Consider the following 22328-nt stretch of genomic DNA (forward strand, 5'->3'; position numbering starts at 1 on the left):
GCTACTATCTCTAAAATATCATCCCAAGTCAGTCTCTCTTTAGTCCACCTCATTTTCTCCTTGTTTCAAATTAATAAACTCACACACACACTCTAGTACTGTACCCAAAAACTTCTTCATTAGTTCCTTATTTTCATTTATTCCTTCATCCCCATACTTCTCTCTAGCTAGTTTCAAACCGACATACATACATCGAGATTGATTCACCCATTCATTCGTACTTCATCAAAATAATTTTTACGCTTATACCTAACACTACCCTTCATATGTTTTACCTGTTCAATTATTCTCTTTTTTACACTTTCATACTCAGCATCTCCTACACTCATTATCCCCCATACATCGTCAACAAATATCCTGACAAAAATTCTCCCGACTCCCTAGCCCAAACTCTCTTACTATCCCCATACTTAGCCTGACAAAACCTTTCATATTCCCTAAATAAGTCATAGACATCCCTACTGCTATGTTCATTAAACCTTTCACACCTAGGTACCTCTCTCTCATAAACAGTCTTACAAACTTCCTCTACTTCATTCTCACTAATATCTTCACTGGCTACTCCCTTCTTGTTGCCTTCTTCCTCATTTGAATACAATAAATCTAATTCTACACTCAAAGTCCTATCTTTAACAATTCCCTTCTTACCCTTTTTCTTACTTACTACCTTCACCCATTCATGATCATCCTCACTCACACCCTGACCTTTCTTCACATTATCTTTACCTTTCTTCTCATTCTTCCTATCAACCTTCGGTCCAATCTTACTATGGCTAGACCCTTTACTTTCAATATCACTATCATTACCTTCCCCATTATCACTTACCCTATCGTTCTCTTCCACCATTAACCCGTTACCCAAAGCAGAAGCCACTCCTCCGACTGCACCTTCATCCACGACAGTTTTCATCATCGCTATTACTTGCCCCATCATAGTTTCCATTCGCTTCTCCATTCGTTCCTCATTTTCTCGCATCCTCACCTCAACAATTCCCTGAAGTTCCCTTAGTTTCCTTTGCATCTCCTCATTCTCACAACTTAACTTAACCTCACATTCTCCAGTAACAACCTCACATTCTCCAGCAACAACCTCTCATTTTGCTCATTAAACAACCGCAATTCCTCCTTTAAAACCTGTAACTGTTCTTCCATTTCCTCCACTTCGATACCAATATTATTTCAAGTCTAATTACTAAACCTATTTTACCCTTGTCCAAGTCCAGTTTCAATCCCACCTCGACAGTCCCTGTTCGGGCGCCAAATTTATGTGGCAGGATTTTGTCAAAAACAAACCCCCACACCTTTGATCACTCTGACAGACAAATTATCCCACAACACAAACTTTCCCCTTACTTTTACGTCAACTGGACTATTGCACGAAGGGAACAGTAAAACAAAACACCCTTAAAACTATATTACTTACTTATTAAACAAAAACAAAAAGATCACACATCATAAATCTGACACAGACAAAAATACCAACAAAAAAATATACTGTATATATCGGTGCATGAGGGTATCGAGAACTCGCCAATAATCGGAAAACAATTTCCTCCTAATATAACCAACACCGACAGTCCACACACAGTACCAAAAGCACAATTAAGACTAAAATAAATTACTTCAACACTGAAACACCAATCATATTCAGTAACCCAGCAAAAAAAGGTAAAACAATGCCAAAACAAGAGAAAACTCTTAATTCACACTGGCAACAGTCCTTGTAGCCTAATGCCACTGGCCAACAATATCAGTCAATTCGACTACGCAATCTTATGCGGTGGTCGTCATCATCATCAGCATCATCAAGGGAAAAATCTATTTACAGCCGGGTCATCAACGCTCAAAATTCTATATACAGGATCCGCAGTCTAATCCTACATTCATTGTACGGTCCGGTTCGTCATCAGCAAGGTATTCATATCTATACGGCTAGCAAGCCACACCTTCAAGGCCAAAATTAAACTCCAAGGAGTCTAAAGGAGTAGTCTTAATATAATATATTACAGACCAGGTCAGTAACTATCAATCCACAAAAAAAATATCTCCAAAGGAGGAATTACGGCCTGCAATAAAAAAGAAAAACGCTTACGAACACTCCTAGCTAACTAAACTATCGCACTATAATCAAAGATGAATAATAAACTTTCTATCATTCATGATCGCGCCTAAAAAATATAAATGAAAACATTACTTACGCTAATACAAAAAAATGACTTCCAAACCGGCAGGTCGATGAACAAAAAACATACAACCAACTCTTGCTACAGTTAAATAGAAAATGCTTTCGCCCAAGACATTCATTACCGCCCTAACCTAGCTAAAAGTGTAAACAAACAACCTCAATTATACCAACAGTCTTTCCCACTACAAACAATCATTACACCAACTACCACTTGTTCGGCGGGGCACACCGCGGACAAAACACACATACATACCTGCACCCGCTCGGTATATATATCTCTCTCTTTCTCTCTATTTGGCAAAACTAAAGCAAATAAGATAAAATTAATCCTCCACAAAAGGACTCCAGCTTTGGGGATTCCTTTGAAAGCTTTAATCCCCTTGTTGCATTGGGGAGTAATTTATGTACATGAGAGTGATTTACCTTCATTGTACACTCCACTCATCACTTTGAAGATGGGATACAGTGAGGATTAATGTATTCTAAGTCGTTATTTAGGATCGTAATGAATATTTAATCTATTAATGTTTGTTTTTAAATAAAGGGCAATTACCGTGTATTTCCGCGTATAAGGCGACCTTCACATAAGACGAGGTACAAAATTTGAGCAAATTTTTATGAATTTATCTTATATCGGTAGTATAAGACGACTGCTCAATCATAAAACCATGATCTGTGTATAGCCTAGGCTAGCCTTTGCAACACCAGATATTTTATGAAATATTTTATGAAATATATTACTTACTGTATCCTTATAAATTAAAAATAAATGAAATAACAAAACAAATTCTTTATTGTTTTCCTAGAACACACGTCACCTAGCCTGCATATTTTTGTTTACACTCATCAGCTGCTCACGTACGAAATGCCCGTTCCTCCTCTTTCTTCTTCTTCTTTTATGTTCTTTGATGTTCTTTGCGAGTTTGTCATAAAAGCAGATAATAATGTCAAGGTGGAAAGTGTCATAAAATAATTTTAAAAATACGGGATCTCAAATGCCATGGATGGCAGTGAAGACGATTTATTGTACGAATGCGACGACGAAGCCAAAGTTGACTCACCGGAACCGGACTGGAATCATTACGATGATGGCGTATATGATAAATCTCGTGATATGTTCAAACAGCTTTTCGAAACAGACAGTGATAACTGTAAGGAGTTTTAGTGGTGTCGCAGGTTTGATGTTTAATATTGATTGGAAATAAAGTTTTACAAGTTTTAAATGCAATACTGTAATGTACCGTAATTTTCTTTGAGAAATAAAGATTGTACCGTTTGTAATCCAAATTTGTTATTTACAGCTAAAAATAATAATTTTCAAACAAATAAATAATATGATATCCTATATGTTATTGTAATTAACACTAGCATTAAAATTACTGAAAGGTTAGCGAGAGAAAAAGTTGCTAACAACGCAACCAATACTCGATGTTTACATTTTCTCAGCTGTGCTCGTATGGTTAAAAGGAATTATTCCTTGAATTTATTATTTATGCCCTTTTTGTAGATATGCCAATAATATATACGGTAAAAATTGTTTCATTACTTTCATTATACATCTATATATTAATGTAAATCATTTCAAGTGTGACGGTGGTTATCGCACCTCAACCTAGGCTAGCCTACTGATAAACCAGACATAGAATTCAAGGTGTAATTTTTATAACGGTAGTATAAGACGACCCCCCACTTTTAATGGTTTAATTTTGAAATATAGGGTCGTCTTATACGCGGAAATATACGGTATTTGTACACTTTGTTGCTGGTGTCCTGATTGTTAAGTTTTCACTACAAATTGAATCAATATGTTAACTTTCATTTCTATCTCTCGTTCATGAATAGCCGAGGCAAGGGACTGGAAAATATCATAGAGAATGACTATATACACATATGATCAGCAACTAAAGCCATGACCACCGTTAGAGCCCTTTCCGTCCAAGCTAGGACCAGGGATGCCCAGCCATGGTTGATGATGATTCAACTGGTAGACCTATAGGCTCCCTGCAAGCCTACATATCTATCTCACATGTATAGCGCCGGTAAGGTTGTACACTACCAGAAATTACTGAGTTTGAGCGGATCTCAAACGCCAGTCCAACAGGCTGACAGGCAGGAAAGTTTCCAATAAGCTACCACAACAATAATGATTGTGCACTTTCGTTCATTAGACTTGTTAATAAAATTACAATTCTCTGGATATTTTCTTACATCTCTACAACTTTGTGCATATGTAAGGGAATATATCTAAATGATTTGATTTGTAGAGAAAACAAATATGACTTCTTGTATGCTGTGGTCTCTGAAGAACATTCTCTAAAACCCTAAATAAAAAAAATTAAAAAATAGTGATTGACAAATCAAGAAACTTAAAAAAAAGGAGCAAATGGATATCGTGAACTTAAAAAGCTTAGATCAGGTTTCTGGAATACAAGAGAAAAGGCTTTATCAAGTCTATAAGAGGAACAGAAGATTTAACAGGGCTTTGCCAGGCACAGGAAAATACAAAAGTGATTTTGATGTTAAAACCATGATGCATCTTCTGCAAGTTAGTCCAACGTTCGTGGAAATTTGCCATTTGAAAAGTGAGCGGGTTTAACACTAATAAGTCCAGAGTTCATAGGTAAAGGATCATTGTATTTTGTACCCTTCATATTAATACCAAAACCAAAATGCTAGGAAAAAATTTCTTATTTGTGTAATGGCCAGAACACTAAACCCCAAAAATGTATTTTGAACACCACACCTAAATTAATTGTCAATCGTACAATAAATGACTTTTATGAATAGAAATATTTTCTTTTAGAATTTCAGGACTTGTGCTCTACATTGAATTTGGGTTGCAATTCATTATTTCAATGCTAACATTAAGGATTTGCATATTCAATGAATGAACACCACACATTGTTTGTCCAATCTGAAAATAATCTCCCAAGGAGCTGATATTAGATTAAGAATTTGTAATATTAGGACACTCACCATTGATAGATTTTGATGGCATCCACGATAAATTTTGCGGGTCGTAATATCGGTCCACATGTACTGTAGGTCCATTTGCCAAACTCTCCCTTGTGGCATCAAGTCTGCTCAGGTTGAGTCCCTCGTCAGGCTGGGAGGAACTTGGAGAGGAAGTTCCCTTTTCATCATTTGTTTGATGTTGGCTACCCCACAAAATTGAGGGAAGTGTCTTCGTATATGTATGATGTAAATTGTGATCAAACTTCCTACTATCAAAAAGTGTTTTTGTAGGTCTAAGTATTTTCTGTTCTTAGCTGCGATGTAACATAACATTTGTTTTAGATCTTCACTTGCTTGATGTTTTAAATTATCTCTGAGAGAACACAGACTCCAGCATATTTTTTTCCTTCTGGTAGGCCTACAGGCTGTTTCAAGAGTACAATCTACGCTTTTCTTAAGACACTTACGTGTTTTGATGTTAGAGGAAGATTATCAGTCCAGGTTTCCATATCTAGGCCCGAATGACTAAGACTCCACACAGTACTGTAATGTTTGAGTTTTGTTACACTATTTTCACTTGATGTAGCTTCCACAAACATTCTTCGGTGCTCCTTTTCCTGTTGTGGAATCCTTGACACAAGAATAGTTAGATGGTTTCAAATTATCGGAACATAGATATATGTCTACTGTAGGCTCCAGACTTTTAAATATACGGTCTCGAGACTACACGATAAGTTCCCACTAGACATTCGAAAGACTGAAGATGTTAAGGTTTCAACTGGCGACATTCTTGTTCTCTAAGTGCTTTGATAGTGTGGATTTGACAATAAACGAGCAATATGCAGTGTGAAATGTTGAATGCTTTCGAACGGACATGATAAAATGACTGTGAAGGGGTCTTGTAGAGCAGGGTTCCCCTGCTGTATAGGAACAGAGAAGAAGCCCTTAAAGTAAAGTAAGATCTTTGACTTTTCCTGGAGTATACCATTTTCTAGGTTCAATCAAATTACATTTTCAGTAGACACCATAAGGTAGTTTTCACTAGTCTGTGGCCTTTCAATTACTGTCTAAATTACTGTTAATGGTTAGCAGTTACTTTACTTATTTTCTTAACCTGCTTTATCAACAAGTTATAAAAATTTTGCACTGGAGAGGTGAAAATTCCTTGTCTAATATCAAATGCACTACTGTATTATTAACAGTCACATGGATCCAGTTTTATCAACTGCTTAGAATCACTATTTTAGATATACAGTATACAGTAATTGATATAATTCCAACGGATTATTAAAATCCAACGTAAACTTCACCGTTCCCATGTTAATCATTTTTTGGAGAACACTAAATTAATTAGCACTTGTCCGAGAAACACTGTAAATTACAACGAACAAAAATTGTTCTCCAATCTTAAGACCTGAATTAAGACAGGAATTTATTGAAAACTCGTCATCTAAGTTCGTTCCATTCTAACATGAGGACACTGCTCTAGAGACTTCTATCAACTCAATCTCTGATTTACATAGTTTTTCTCGATTTAACATTTACAGAGTCGAATTTCAAGACATCATGATATATATCCACGACTAGGATATTTTACTCTATCTTTCCATCCATTATTTTGAAATGCCTCAAATTGAATGTGTACTCTGAATCTCTTGTCTTCTGTTTACTTAGTAGAGGCCTTCGGCAATCATTTCCGGATAACACAATTCTCCTATACATCAGGCGGTTTTCATACATCCATCGTTTTCGAGGATTTATCACCTCACAACAGATCATAAGTTTTCAGCCATTTCCCTCCTGAAGACATCCTTTCAACTGACAGTGAGAATAAGTCACTTATGCCCAATGTACCCCAAGCAAGTAACTTTTTCATATTACCAATAGATTCCATATTTCAGTGTCGCATGGGGTGGAAAGTATGCAAATATCATGACTGCTCTTTTCCGAATTTCAAACGTTTCCTTCCGTGGTAACGATCCTGCAAATAAAAGTTATATATAGAAAGCCAATCTTAAATAGTGGATTATCAAACTTGAAACTCTTCTGAGCAGTAAAAAGAAAATGGGGAATAACAAATAAAACTATCAAGTAAAAGCAATGTAGAAAATGCTAGACTAATTGCTGTTGAGTAAATGCGAGCAGAGTAGCAGGGAATGTCATTTGTTAGGACTCGGTTCAGTTTCAAATTGAGTGAACACCAAATCGACTAACAATAGTTTTTTCTTTTTAATGAAAAACTAGTTTTTAAATATAGTGTTAAAACTAATATCAAATTTAACATTAAAACTTATATCAAATATAGTGTTGAAACTTGTATCAGTTATCTAGTTTTAACCAACTGTTCTTAATAAAATTATAACACTGTGTTCCATCATGCATACCACATTAAATTTCTTTAACAAAAGTTAATAAATAACTTGAAATAGAACCAAAATTCCAGGGAATATAGCAAACATGAATACACCGTTTATTAGCTTAATACTGTTTGATTTGATACTTTTAAGAAAACTATGGAAATTGAACTTTTATATAAAAAATACAAAAAAATTTGCTCGGTACATTAAACAATGGTCTGAAATTCATCATACTAAATTATTTAGCACTAAGAAGGAATTTGCATATTCAATTAATTAAATCACATTATCTTATATGAATATAATCTAGGGGGTTGCGATACAATTCAAATTTTCTTAAGATTACAACACTCACCATTGAATTTTGGATTGAATTATCGGAAGAATGGTCACATCGGCCCAACAGAAGTTCCTTTTGTCAAACTCGTACGGCCTGATCTTATTGAATGGCCAGGCAGTTTGTGGTCAAAATTCCTTCTACCAGAAGTTTTTATGTTCTAAAGATTTGAGATTCTTAATTGTGGTGTAGCAAAGCACTAGTTTCTTGAATTTTCACTTGCTTCATGTTTTCGATTTTCTGAGAACAAATACTCAACCATGAGTTTCTTCCTATCTATAGTGCAGGCTAAATTCCAAAGTATTCGGTAGAAGTTTACTAATTTATTAAATATGCTCTTCAAAACTTGTTCACGTTTGTGTTAGTTAGATTATCAGGTCAAATATCAACAGCAATTCTCGCAGTTCTTGAAACCTGCATGAGCCTACACCGGTTTCTCTTTCGACTCTCACAAACTGTTTTCCTGGTCCTGTCATACATGGAAACCGTGTGTCCTGGAGGACCTATAAGATTTGTTTGTCAGATATATTCTAAAGTATTTAGAATACCACACAATACATTCAGTTAATTGTCAAATCCACACTATCAAAGCACTTAGAAAACAAGTTTTCACTTGGTGTAGCTTCTTCAAAGATTCACGGATGGTCTGTCACCTGTCACACGTGGTACTTTATAGAGCTCACTCTATGTCACAGACATCATCTGTACTATTCTATGATTATGCTAGAACTTCTGGTTTGAAATAAATTGCATTTTCAGCAGTGCCGTGACTATCTGACGAATCTCTCCCTTTTTCATTTTAAATTGCCAGTAATGATCAGCCGTGACCTATTACGATCTCAATCTAATTTTTCAACAACAATTATTGAGATGTTTATAATCTTCCACAGGAAATGAAAATCTTTCACCGTTCTCATGTTAACAATTTCTTGGCGCAGATTTCTGAACATCAACACCTGTCCAAGGAAGTATTTAAGCTATACAATGAACTTAAGAAATTCTCTGATCTTAGTCCCAGAATTACACCGTAACGCATCAAAAACTCGTCACCCGAGTTCTCTTGGTTATAAGAGAAATGCTGCTATTGGGCCAAAAAGCCACACACTTTAGATGTAGGGGTGGAGAGGGATAGTCGTAGTAGGAGGCAGCAGAAGGGTGTAGGACAGCACCTCGTTGTTCCAGGGGATGTTGATGAAGGAGAGGTCTAATTGGTGAGGGACCTATGGTCGTGGTTCAATCACGCCCCAGTATTCAACTGTATACCGACACTCAAAGAGTGAGCGAGCTAGGTTTATTCCTGGCATTCCATGCATCTCTTTTCCACTGGTATATTCAGCAATAACTATGCCTTAGAAATGGTGCTAGAGGAGCATTTCACTGGGCGACACAGGTTCCTCGCCCAGAAAATAGATTTTTCCTTCGTCAAAATCCCTTATTTATGACCAGGTTTTTACAATCTTTATACCAACAGTTTTGCAATCTCTTGAACCAATTACGACTGGTTTCGTGAATGCCAGCTCACACCTTTTATACATCATTGATTGATAGTCTTTCTTTTCTGAATTTGGGAGTTTCATACTGCAGTTTTGAAATCTGCAAATAAAAAGATATATATATAAAAATCTTAACTAAACATGGGAAGATCTAATCTGACAAAATATTCAAGTAAAACTAACCGAGTAAAAGTTATGTAAAATATGCTAAACCTTTATTAAATGCTAGTAAAGCAGCATAGTATATTATTTGCGAAGTCTCAGTGCAAAGTTTTAAATTCTCTTACAACTAAGTAGACTAGCAGTTCGGTAATCTATGCAAAAGCCTTCTAGAATATAGTACTGTATTAAATATAAAATTTACTCTAGGATGATCTTGTTACAATTACTGTACACCTTGGCTAAATTTTATTCGAGTTGATACTTCTAACTCACAAAATATTTAGAGAAAACTGACTAAAATAAAAATAATGTAAAATAAAATGGCCAGACAAATAAAATGATATCATTAAAGTTTGAAGATCTTTTGCCTCTGATTAGCCTTCATTACTGATCTGGGAAATCTAAAGAAAAAACTGCATTTAAAAAAATGAAAAATAAAATGGGCAAACAAATAGTGACTTCATTAAAGCTTTGAATGTACTCGGCCACAAATTAGCCAACACTACCTTAAGCATTTAATAAGCTTTACGACAGCCACTTTCTTTAAAATCCGTATTTTTGTTTCGTATTTCCCAAATAACACGAGTAAGCTAATTTTAACTATATATCTTTCTCTATTTACAGATGAACATGCATATACACCGTATGTATCTGTAAATTTCATGATTGTACAAAAATGAGTGGAAAACACCACTTTACCATTCATTCAATATGACAAATTCCAATGATCAGGAAGAAATTGTAACTTCTGGGTAGGGTGAGATGGCTATGGAGTATTTGACCTCTTTGTCAATGGAGTATTTGACCTCTTTGTCACTGCCACAGACCTGAGAAAGAATAGGTTATTTTAATACTAAGGTAGATGAACCTAATCCTACTCCTTATAGAATAGATCAGACATAAAATAACAAATTTTGATGATAATTTGTATTTTTCCTAGCATACAAGCCAAGAGCTATTTATAGTAATACCCATGCTGCTTCCTCCGGTGCCTTGGATGACCGCGGAGGTAGCAGCAGTAGGGGAATCAGCGTTATGAAGCTTCATCTGTGGTGGATAATGGGGAAGGGTGAGCTGTGGCACCCTAGCAGTACCAGCCAAACTCGGTTGAGTCCCCTGTCAGGCTGGGAGGAACGTAGAGAAGAGAGGTCCCCTTTTTTGTTTTTTTGTTTGATATCGGCTACCCCCCAAAATTGGGGGAAATGCCTTGGTATATGTATGTATGTACCCCTATAAATAGAGAATGGTTTGTATTTGCGCCGGAAAATAATAATATTTGGAGGCAAATAATATCGACAACCCGTACCATGAATTTTCAGTGAAAGGATATAAAGTCAGTGCTGTTAGGAAAACATAGGAACACCACTATGCTTGATACGGCATCTCCTTGAATTGGCCTGTCTTGTATCTACAGTCTTAAGATCTAAGTCAATATATCTACAGTCTGAAGACCTAAGAGTCTATATATCTACCGCATTAAAGCCTGAGAGTCAATCGATCTACAGTCTTAAGACTAAGAGTCAATGCTACTAATAAAACATCAAACACAATTATGCTTAATACTGCATCTCCTAGAATTGATCTGTGTTGTATCTACAGTCTTAAAATGCAAGTCAGTGTATCTGCAGTCTTAAGACCTAAGAGTCAATGCTATTAGTAAAACATAAAACAATTATGCTTAATACTGCATCTCCTTGAATTATTCCAGGAATTATATGAATTTAATTACACTCTCATTAGGAAATTTAAGGATAATCTTTTTAAGTGTATTTTTGGGCATAGACTCCAAAATTTGAGTGCTTACCTTGGACATTTTTTAACTATTCGCAATTTTTGGATTTTTGGGTTCTCCCATTTTTTTTTGCTAAGCTAAAACCCTAGTTGGAAAAGCAGGATGATATAGGCCCAGGGGTCCCAACAGGGAAAATAGCCCAGTAAGGAAAGGAAAAGAGGAAAAATAAAATATTTCCTATATAAACCGTAAAAACTTTAACAAAACAAAAGAAAGAGGAATTAGATAGAATAGTGTGCCTAAGTGTACCCTCAAGCAAGAGAACTCTTGCTTGTATTGTCCGTGGCCATAGAAAGACAGAATCTATCAAATGTTTTTTATAGTGCAGATACTTGTTACAGCTTATAAGTATTGTTACCACAGCTGATATTTTTATTTTTGTCAATTACACATAATTTGTGAAATCATTATGGTTAAAAATAGAAAATTTTTCCACCTTAAAGCATCAGAGGTAAATTAAGTTAGTTCTCTTGGTGGTTCAGAAATGATAGACTTGACATGAGAACCGAATAAATATTTCCTTTAGTTATTTACCATAAAAAGTCAACACTTATTTATTAAATCATCCATTTATTTGATGCAGTTGAATGATGGACTTGCGCATTCAATTTTGCGAATGTACGGCGTATCGATTTTAGGGATATGATCAATGTATTCTTCAACTTGCTCTTGGAAAGAGAGAGAGAGAGATGGTAATATACATCATTTTACCAAAGAAAAGTGGTCCCATGTTAAAAATGCTTTTGAAAACAAGTGAAGTTCATCAAAGTATGTCATTCTCAGTGATATCAACCTAGTGACGATCATCATGGTGACGGCTATCACTCAGCCTGTTACAGCAACTTTCTAGCAATCAAATCAGGAGCCAAGATTGATAATTATAGTACAGCAGTTGCCCTACAAGCTGTTCTTAAAAGATCACCGGTATTGATTTTAGTTGCAATTGCTATTTCACTCTTTCTTTCTAATATCTATTATTTAAGATTAGACATATTGAGCGGTTAAACAATTGTGTCCCCTCTCTTCATACGTTGCAGTTTCTGTTGGGACCAAATCAACTACTGACTATCTTGGAGAGATGTATCTTCTGCAACAAGAAAGGAAGAATCAAAGTAAGACGGAGACTTAGTGCTCAATTCGAACACTTGATAACAGTTGTTACTAAATCATTTCAAAGAATGGTGAAGCGATATGTAGAGATATCCAATGACTCGGACTTCATGAGGAATTAAGTATCAGTAGACTTAATTGTCAGCGATCCAAACTATCATAAATCTTGCCATACATTTCTACAAAATGACCTTGAAATTCGAGCAGGGTCAGTGTTACGTGAAGAGGCCTTGCATTCACTAGGCTTGTGCACTTCATGAAGATAGAAGTTTTTAAGAAGGGCAAGAGTTAGACACTCACAAACCTAATAAAAAAGTATCTTATATTGCTTCAAAGAAGGAATCAAATATACAAGCTCAAAGGAACAATTCCTGTGTGAAAAACTGAAAAGGCACTTGGGGTCTAATAAAAGCCAAAAAGGGATAGTTATTTCTGCTAACAAAGACTACTCAAAATAAAACATCAAAGCTGCTGTCCTGATTCTAAGAAACAACATAAAATAAACTCAGATTAACCAGCCACTACAACAGTCGAGGTGTTGAATGAGGGTGAAATGCAACCACTGGAAGAATTAGTGTAGTGGGCAAAAAATAATAACATGAATGAACGCTGCGAAAGGCTTGATGCATTGTCATCTGCTGAAGACGATGTATACAAGGGAGGTTCGACCATGAATCCATTTCAAAAGGTTGAGTAAAGCAATTGTTATCTGATCAACTTATCTTCTGGAAAACCAGCATCAGAACCAGAAAGGTTTTGAATGACAAAAGGAGTTCCTTGATGAAGTGATAAAAGATCCAGCACGATTTGAGAAGCCCATAAAGAGAGGGAAATTTAGAAACTTTGCTAGAAATGTAGCAAAGTCTTCTGTCAACAAATGATAAGAAAGTGGTAAAGCTGAAATGTTCATGAGACATGTTTCACAGTCTTCTTTACTTATCCTGCCAAAAAACCTTGACTTAAGAAAAGTCCTCTCATATCCACTCTCTGTAGTTCCCCTTAGTCACTTCAATGTAGATGGAACAATGATTAAAACCAGCAAGTCCAAATTGGCTAAACATCTTGAGTCATTGGCAACAACAGATATTGAACCGTTGAATATGGCAAGTGATTTGAATATTCTTGATCAGAATGATTCAAAACTTTCCTTCTACTTACAGTGGAATTGCCAAAGCTCTCGTAGCTATGATTTGTAAAGCTACAAGCAACGAAGTGCACTTTGTGTAATGACTATACTCAAAGGCAAAATAAAAAATCCAGCGCATCAAATTTGGGGAGACACTGACACAGTTATCAGCATCACTAGTACTAGCCAAAAAAGTCTAAATCTTTTACAAAGTGCCTATCCTCACCACAGTTCAGAGATACTTTCCTTCCTTTCTTGTTCAATGAGTGGCAGTTAGATGATTATGCCGATGTACTAGGGACCAAGAAAGTAATTGTAGCTTATAGAAGTAAATGCAATGAATTTTCTGTAGACAGTAATAACTGTTTGACACGATAGGACTGTCTTTTATATGACTGAGATCACAGTGAAGCTGACACAAGGATGGTGTTTCACATCTTTCAGCTTTATGAGAGTTGTGACGCCTTTGCGAGTGAAAATGCGCTGTGATGATACAGATGTAATGATCACTCTCATTCATTATTACAGCAATGTGGACTTAATAACAGAAAATTTTTCCTAGAAATGAGACATGCTCACAGCAATAATTGAAGCTTTGTTAACATCAGAAGCAGGGTCGAGGAGCTTCGTGAAATAAATGGCACATTCTGCATTGCTTTGCTAGGGTAACGTTGCCATCACAAGATGTGATTACAATTACTGTTTATTAGGCAAACTGCTTTGAAACCCATTCAATCCCTTCCGGCACTAGCAGAGTTAGAAAGTTCCAAAGCTTCACTGGAACAATTTGTATGTGTAATTTATGGAAAAGGCAATTACATGTCAAAAAAGCCACCCCCCCCCAAAAAAAAAATAATTAAAACAATGTTAATGCCCAGAGATGATGTGCGGCTTCTGGGAAAAGTAAAATGTTTGGGACTACACCAGCACCCTCTTGCAAAGCAGCTCCTATCTGACAAAAGGAGTTCCTTGATGAAATGATAGAAGATCCAGACAATTTGAGAAGCCCATCAAGAGAAGGAAATTCAGAAACTTCACTAGCAATGCCGCAAAGTCTTCTGTCCACAAATGATAAAAAAGTGATAAGAGCTGATATGTTCACGAGACATGTTTCACAGTCTTCTTTACTTATCCTGCCAAAAAAACCTTGACTTAAGAAAGTCCTCTCATATCTACTGTCAGTAGTTCCCCTTATTCACTACAATGTAGACGGAACAATGATTAAAACCAAGGGAGTCCAAATTGGCTAAACATTTTGAGTCATTGGCAACAACAGATATTGAACCATTGAATACGGCAAGTGATTTGAGTACTCTTGATGGCATGTTCCTGATCAGAATGATTCAAAGCTTTCCTTCTACTTACAGTGGAATTTCCAAAGGTTTCGTAGCTATGATTTGTAAAGCCACAAGCAACGAAGTGCACTTTGTGTGTGATGACTATACAGGGTACTCAAAGAAAATCAAAGATCCAGCGCATCAAATTTGGGGAGACACTGACACAGTTATAAGTATCACTGGTACTTGCCAAAAAAGTCTAAATCTTTTACAAAGTGCCTACCCTCATCACAGTTCAGAGATACTTTCCTTCTTTTCTTGTTCAATGAGTGGCAGTTAGATGATTATGCCGATGTACTAGGGACAAAGAAAGTAATTGTAGCTTATAGAAGTAAATGCTATGAATTTTCTGTAGACAGTAATAACAGTTTGACAAGACAGGACTGTCTTTTATATGACTGAGATCACAGTGAAGCTGACACAAGGATGGTGTTTCACATCTTGGAGCTTTATGAGAGTTGTGATGCCTTTGCGAGTGAAAATGCACTGTGATGATACAGATGTAATGATCACTCTCATTCATTACTACAGCAATGTGGACCTGCAAACAGAAAAATTTTCCTAGAAATGAGACATGCTCACAGCAATAATTGATGCTTTGTTAACATCAGAAGCAGGGTCAAGGAGCTTAGTGAAATAAATGGCACATTCTACATTGCTTTTCCAGGATAACATTGCCATCACAGGATGTGATTAAAATTCCTGTTTCTTCAGCAAAGGGAAAACTAGACGACTGTCAATTGCTTTGATATAACTTCAATCCCTTCCGGCACTAGCAGAGTTAGAATGTTCTGCTAGCGCTCCAAAGCTCTACTCGAACAATTTGTATGTGTAATTTATGGAAAAGGCAATTACATGTCAAAAAAGCCACCCCCCCAAAAAAAAAAAATTAAAACAATGTTAATGCCCAGAGATGATGTGCGGCTTCTGGGAAAAGTAAAATGTTTGGGACTACACCAGCACCCTCTTGCAAAGCAGCTCCTATCTGACAAAAGGAGTTCCTTGATGAAATGATAGAAGATCCAGACAATTTGAGAAGCCCATCAAGAGAAGGAAATTCAGAAACTTCACTAGCAATGCCGCAAAGTCTTCTGTCCACAAATGATAAAAAAGTGATAAGAGCTGATATGTTCACGAGACATGTTTCACAGTCTTCTTTACTTATCCTGCCAAAAAAACCTTGACTTAAGAAAGTCCTCTCATATCTACTGTCAGTAGTTCCCCTTATTCACTACAATGTAGACGGAACAATGATTAAAACCAAGGGAGTCCAAATTGGCTAAACATTTTGAGTCATTGGCAACAACAGATATTGAACCATTGAATACGGCAAGTGATTTGAGTACTCTTGATGGCATGTTCCTGATCAGAATGATTCAAAGCTTTCCTTCTACTTACAGTGGAATTTCCAAAGGTTTCGTAGCTATGATTTGTAAAGCCACAAGCAACGAAGTGCACTTTGTGTGTGATGACTATACAGGGTACTCAAAGAAAATCAAAGATCCAGCGCATCAAATTTGGGGAGACACTGACACAGTTATCAGCATCACTGCTACAAGCCAAAAATGTCTAAATCTTTTACAAAGTGCCTATCCTCATCACAGTTCAAAGATACTTTCCTTCCTTTCTTGTTCAATGAGTGGCAGTCAGATGATTATGCCAACATAATTAGGAACAAGAAAGTAATTGTAGCTTATAAAAGAAAATGCTATGAAATTTCTGTAGACAGTAATAACAGTTTGACACGACAGGACTGTCTTTTATACGACTGAGATCACAGTGAAGCTGACACAAGGATGGTGTTTCACATCTTTCAGATATATGAGAGTTGTGTCGCCTTTGCGAGTGAAAATGCGCTGTGGTGATAGAGATGTAATGATCACTCTCATTCATTATTACAGCAATGTGGACTTACTAACAGAAATTTTTTTCTAGAAATGAGACATGCTCACAGCAATAATTGACACTTTGTTAACATCAGAAGCAGGGTCGAGGAGCTTAGTGAAATAAATGACACATTCTGCATTGCTTTGCCAGGATACCATTGCCATCACAGGATGTGATTAAAATTCCTCTTTCTTCGGCAAAGGGAAAACTAGACCACTCTCAATTGCTTTGATATAACTTCAATCCTCGGCACTAGCAGAGTTAGAAAGTTCCAAAGCTTCACTGGAACAATTTGTATGTGTAATTTATGGAAAAGGAAATTACTGTAAATGTCAAAAAAAAAGTCTCCCCCCCCAAATAATTAAAACAAAATTAATGCCCAGAGATGATGTGCGGCCTCTGGGAAAAGTAAAATGTTTGGGACTAAACCAACACCTCCTTGCAAAGCAGCTCCTATCTGACACATTGAACAAGTCAAGTTATTTGCAAAGATGTGGAAAATGGAAAATAAATTTAACCTTGTCAAGTCATCACCCTTAAACCATGGATGGAAAAAGCTCAGTGGTAAGACAGTGCCAAATTGGTTTGAAGGATCTCTACTAACAGATTCTCTGGACTGATTGATTACGAGTTATCTGGCATCCTGACCTGGATTCTCTGGAAGTAGACCAATACGACAATGACAATGGCAATGAGGAATCAGACAAGATTCAGATAACAGTGATAATGACTATGATTACTTCAACTTCATCCAATCTCTTATCGTTAATTTACTCATAAACTTTCCAAGAGGAAAATGTAACTATTGCATTTACTCAAAAACCATCAAGGATATCATATTTTTCTTTGCATGTTTGGAATTATTGTACCTTTTTACTCTTAAAAAGTATTTAGTTTTATGATTAATGAATAAAGGAAAATAATTACTATAAAAGTTTGAAGGACGAAAACACCAAAAATTGTAAATATCTCAAAATTATCCAATTTTTTACTTGTAAGCCCTCAATTTATGGACTACACCCAAACCTAAGGCTAAAAAACTGTCCTTAAATTTCCTAATGCGAGTGTAATTAAATTCATATATCCTGTCTTATATCTACAGTCTTCAGACCCAAGAGTCACTTGCCAAAATATCTATCTTTGCGTTAACTCTTAACTCGTTTTAGGCGTAGGCTAACCAGGACGTCTGATATATAGAAATGCCTAGCAAGTATTACATAATTCCTTATGAGAAGTTTCATATTCCAAAAATATATGCTTCGCAGACTTTGCAATGCTCAGTAACTGATCAATCGTTACCACAAGGTGATCAAAACATTTCAGAGTGGTGAGTGCAGTATTCTTGCATGGACACTAAAGGCAAGGGAAGAATTTACACGTAAACCTGGCTTCTTGTGGGAGTGACAAATTGTATTTGCGACAAGTATTCCTTCTATTCATCAATACTTTACAGCCTCTTGGTGCTCACAGACAACAGCCAGAAAATAATAAAAAAGAGAGAGAGATAGCTCTACCACACACATCGATTCCAAAGCATATTACTCTCAATATACCAAGACCAAAACATATAAATCTGTTTCAGTTGTAGCTAATCTTAGCCACCACCACATAATACTGTACCAGAAATTACTTAATAGTGTTTTAAACCAAAGACTTCTAAATTCTAACTGTGCAATGTGTCAATAATATTCACCTCCAAATACTAGTCGAGATCTTATAAGCCAAATGTATGATGAGACTTATTGTAAATAAAATATCAATTATCTCATTAGAATATTTTATGTTATTAGCCCTTTTACCCCCAGGCTATTTGGAAATTTCCAACCCTTAACCCCCAGGGGTTAATTTTTTTCAAGCACATTTTGCAGTATATATTTTTTAAATTGCTCTAACAGCCTTAATTTTTGTCATAGAGTGGTCAGGTTGGTCTCATTCTCTTGGAAAATGCCTGAAGTTTCTCAAAAAAAATTATCAAAAATATGCAAAAAAAAAAAAAAATTAAAAAAGCATTTTTTTGCAAGAACGTAACGGTACGTCCATGGGGGTAAGGGGATGAGTTTTGTGAAACGTACCAGTACGTCCTTTGGGGGTAAAAGGGTTAAAGGAAAATATTTTTTCATAAAATCAGCAGAGCATGATATGGCTATGATTTTCACAACATACATACATACACATTTCTTTTATCTATTTATACTTAATGTATCTATCTATCTATCTATATATATATATATATATATATATATATATATATATATATATATATATATATATATATATATATATAAAATGCACATGCAGCTATGGGGTAAGTAGACACTGCTTAGAACTTTTATGAATGACCACATACAACGCAAGGTGCAGTAATAGCAAGAACACTTACGGGACGGGACATATTGTATTATCTGACTTACCATAGAATTTCTGATGGATTCATCATTACAAGATGTTTGGTTTTAATATTCCAAACCCTTTCTGCCCTGGATAAATGCCGAGGTGTTGATTGCAGTAAGATTAAAAAGGCAGAGGATATCACCACACACCTGAAAGTTTTCAATACTTGATTATCTGTTACAGATCTGTTTTGTTAACAAATAAGATTCGGCACGAATGGGTATGTAGAATATATTACTCAGTGAGGCGAACTTAAAAAATCATAATACAATGGAAGGAGAAATTGATTTATAAGATCTGTATGAAGTTTCTTTCAGAGGAATTTTTATCATTTTATCATATAATTATACAGTATATATAAACATATTAATCCTAATACTATCTCAAGTTTCTTCTTATTATTATTATTATCATTATTATTATTATTATTATTATCATCATCATCATTATTATAACTAGCTAAGCTACAACCCTACTTGGAAAAGCAGGATACCATTAGCCCTAGGGCTCTAACAGTGAAAAATAGCCAAGTGAAGAAAGGAAATAAGGAAATAAATATACTACTGCTATATGAAAAGTAATAAACAATTAAAATAAAATATTTCAAAAACAGTAACATCATTAAAACAACTTTTATATAAAAAATATAAAATGAGACATATGTCAGCTTGTTCAACATAAAAAAAATTTGCTGCAAGTTTGAACTTTTGAAGTTTTACTGATTCAACTATTCAATTAGGAAGATCATTCCACAACATTGTCACAAGTGGAATAAAACTTCTAGAATACTGTGTAGTATTGAGCCTCATGGTGGAGAAGGCCTGGATATTAGAATTACCATATAATGTCAATAAATATGCTCTATGTTAAGTAAACCCTTCAGTTAGTGATACCTTTGAAGTGTCCTCATAATTACCTAAAAACTGATGCTCAAAATTCACAAACTTACCAAGCCATCAATTTGGTATAGAATGTGGAGTCCTCTTGTACATCCTGACTCCGATGTATCGAAGCATTCGTAACTGATCCAGCGTCCACAAGGCTCGCGGAGTCTTCTTGTAAATCCTGGCTCCAATGTATCGAAGCATTCGTAACTGATCCAGCGTCCACAAGACTCGCGGGGTCTTCTTGTAAATCCTGACTCCGATGTATCGAAGCATTCGTAGCTGATCCGGCGTCCACAAGACTCGCGGGGTCTTCTTGTAAATCCTGCCTCTGATGTATCGAAGCATTCGTAACTGATCCGGCGTCCACAAGACTCGCGGAGTCTTCTTGTAAATCCTGGCTCCGATGTATCGAAGCATTCGTAACTGATCCGGCGTCCACAAGGCTCGCGGAGTCTTCTTGTAAATCCTGGCTCCGATGTATCGAAGCATTCGTAACTGATCCGGCGTCCACAAGGCTCGCGGAGTCTTCTTGTAAATCCTGGCTCCGATGTATCGAAGCATTCGTAACTGACCCGGCGTCCACAAGACTGGCGGAGTCTTCTTGTAAATCCTGGCTCCGATGTATCAAAGCATTCGTAGCTGATCCAGCGTCCACAAGACTCGTCCACAAGACTGGCGGAGTCTTCTTGTAAATCCTGGCTCCGATGTATCGAAGCATTCGTAGCTGATCCAGCGTCCACAAGACTCGTGGAGTCTTCTTGTAATCCTGACTCCGATGTATCGAAGCATTCGTAGCTGATCCAGCGTCCACAAGACTCGCGGGGTCTTCTTGTAATCCTGACTCCGATGTATCGAAGCATTCGTAACTGATCCAGCGTCCACAAGACTCGCGGGGTCTTCTTGTAAATCCTGACTCCGATGTATCGAAGCATTCGTAACTGATCCAGCGTCCACAAGACTCGCGGGGTCTTCTTGTAAATCCTGACTCCGATGTATCGAAGCATTCGTAACTGATCCAGCGTCCACAAGGCTTGTGGGGTCTTTTTGTAAATCCTGGCTATGTATTGAAGCATCTTTAACTGATTCAGCGTCCTGGTTGGCAATTTAGTGTGCAGCAAATCTCTTTAGTCATTCCAATACAAAATTGATTCGATACAACCCAAGTTGCTAAGTAACGTTTTGATTATTATAACTGGATTCGTTGAACTTAAGAGAGATTTTTCAATATATTTACGATATAATGATGAGGCTATATTTGAATACATGAAAAATTTACTTTCTGGAAAAAGCAAATAGCAGTGTGCTTTGAGGTATCTTGTACTTTACAACTTGATTTACTCAGTAATCTTACTATTCCATTACCATGATCACTATACTTGATCATCTCTGGTTTCAGATATGAAGCAGAGTTTTTCTTCAGGGAGAATTAATATTTCAAAAGGTAGTTAACGTTATTTTGTAACAGCATTTTAATTGAAAAAAAAAAAAATAAACCAACTTTAAAGGGATTTGATATCTCGAGAGGTAGTTAACTTTACTTTTTAACTACCATTGGGTTCTTCTGTAACTACTGCTTTGCTTTTAGCTCATCTTTGAAATAGAGTTGGTTTAGTTAACTGTTGCTGTGTAATTTATTTTACAAAAAAGTTGCTTTTTAAATATGAAAAATTTAGAGATAATTTGTATTTTTCCAAACAAATAACAGAAGCTTTGATGGTATGCGAACAAACTAAGTTTATTGGCCCGAATACCGTATCTGAATTTAGCGGTCTGAAAGAGATTGTAATAGGCAACATTATCAATTTTAAGGTTCTATCGACCTAACTTTACTTCACTTTTTCTAGAATTAACTTGAGTTGTATTGAATCAACTTCAATAATGTACTGAAATGACTGATAACGTCCGTATTAGGTCTTGAAGTGATGCCTCGTCTGTAGAGAAATAAATTTACATTAATTTCTTATAAGATTAATTATCACACAAATGTTCCTTTAATGAATTTAGCCTCTTATACAAGAAAGTTTAAAGTATTATTATTATTATTATTATTATTATTATTATTATTATCATCATCATCATCATTACTGTATAGGATCTTTTGAAAACATAGCACATCTTTAGCAAATCTATCAGTAAATGAAAAGTAGAATACTGTACTTGAAAAATCTTATTTTCATTAGTAAAATAAATTTTTGAATATACTTACCCGATAATCATGTAGCTGTCAACTCCGTTGCCCGACAGAATTCTACGGAAGGGATACGCCAGCGATCGCTATACAAGAGGGGGGTGTACTCACAAGCGCCACC

At 36.0% G+C, this 22328-nt stretch overlaps 1 protein-coding gene across 1 annotated transcript in view; it reads right to left on the bottom strand.

The window, feature by feature from the left end:
* The window catches only part of LOC137638369 (clumping factor A-like), a 48973-nt gene extending 27027 nt beyond the window's left edge, over positions 1-21946 (bottom strand). The window contains exons 1-5 of the mRNA XM_068370400.1: positions 20082-21946; positions 19153-19281; positions 10189-10316; positions 7853-9427; positions 5162-7121 (exon numbers count right to left, since the gene is read on the bottom strand). Of these exons, the coding sequence (XP_068226501.1) occupies positions 10256-10316; positions 19153-19281; positions 20082-20737 (846 nt within the window). The 5' untranslated portion in view covers positions 20738-21946 and the 3' untranslated portion in view covers positions 5162-7121; positions 7853-9427; positions 10189-10255. The remainder of the gene's footprint in view (positions 1-5161; positions 7122-7852; positions 9428-10188; positions 10317-19152; positions 19282-20081) is intronic.
* Positions 21947-22328: the final 382 nt, after the last annotated feature.

This window comes from Palaemon carinicauda, chromosome 3, assembly GCF_036898095.1.
Source record: "Palaemon carinicauda isolate YSFRI2023 chromosome 3, ASM3689809v2, whole genome shotgun sequence".
Lineage (NCBI taxonomy): Eukaryota > Metazoa > Arthropoda > Malacostraca > Decapoda > Palaemonidae > Palaemon > Palaemon carinicauda.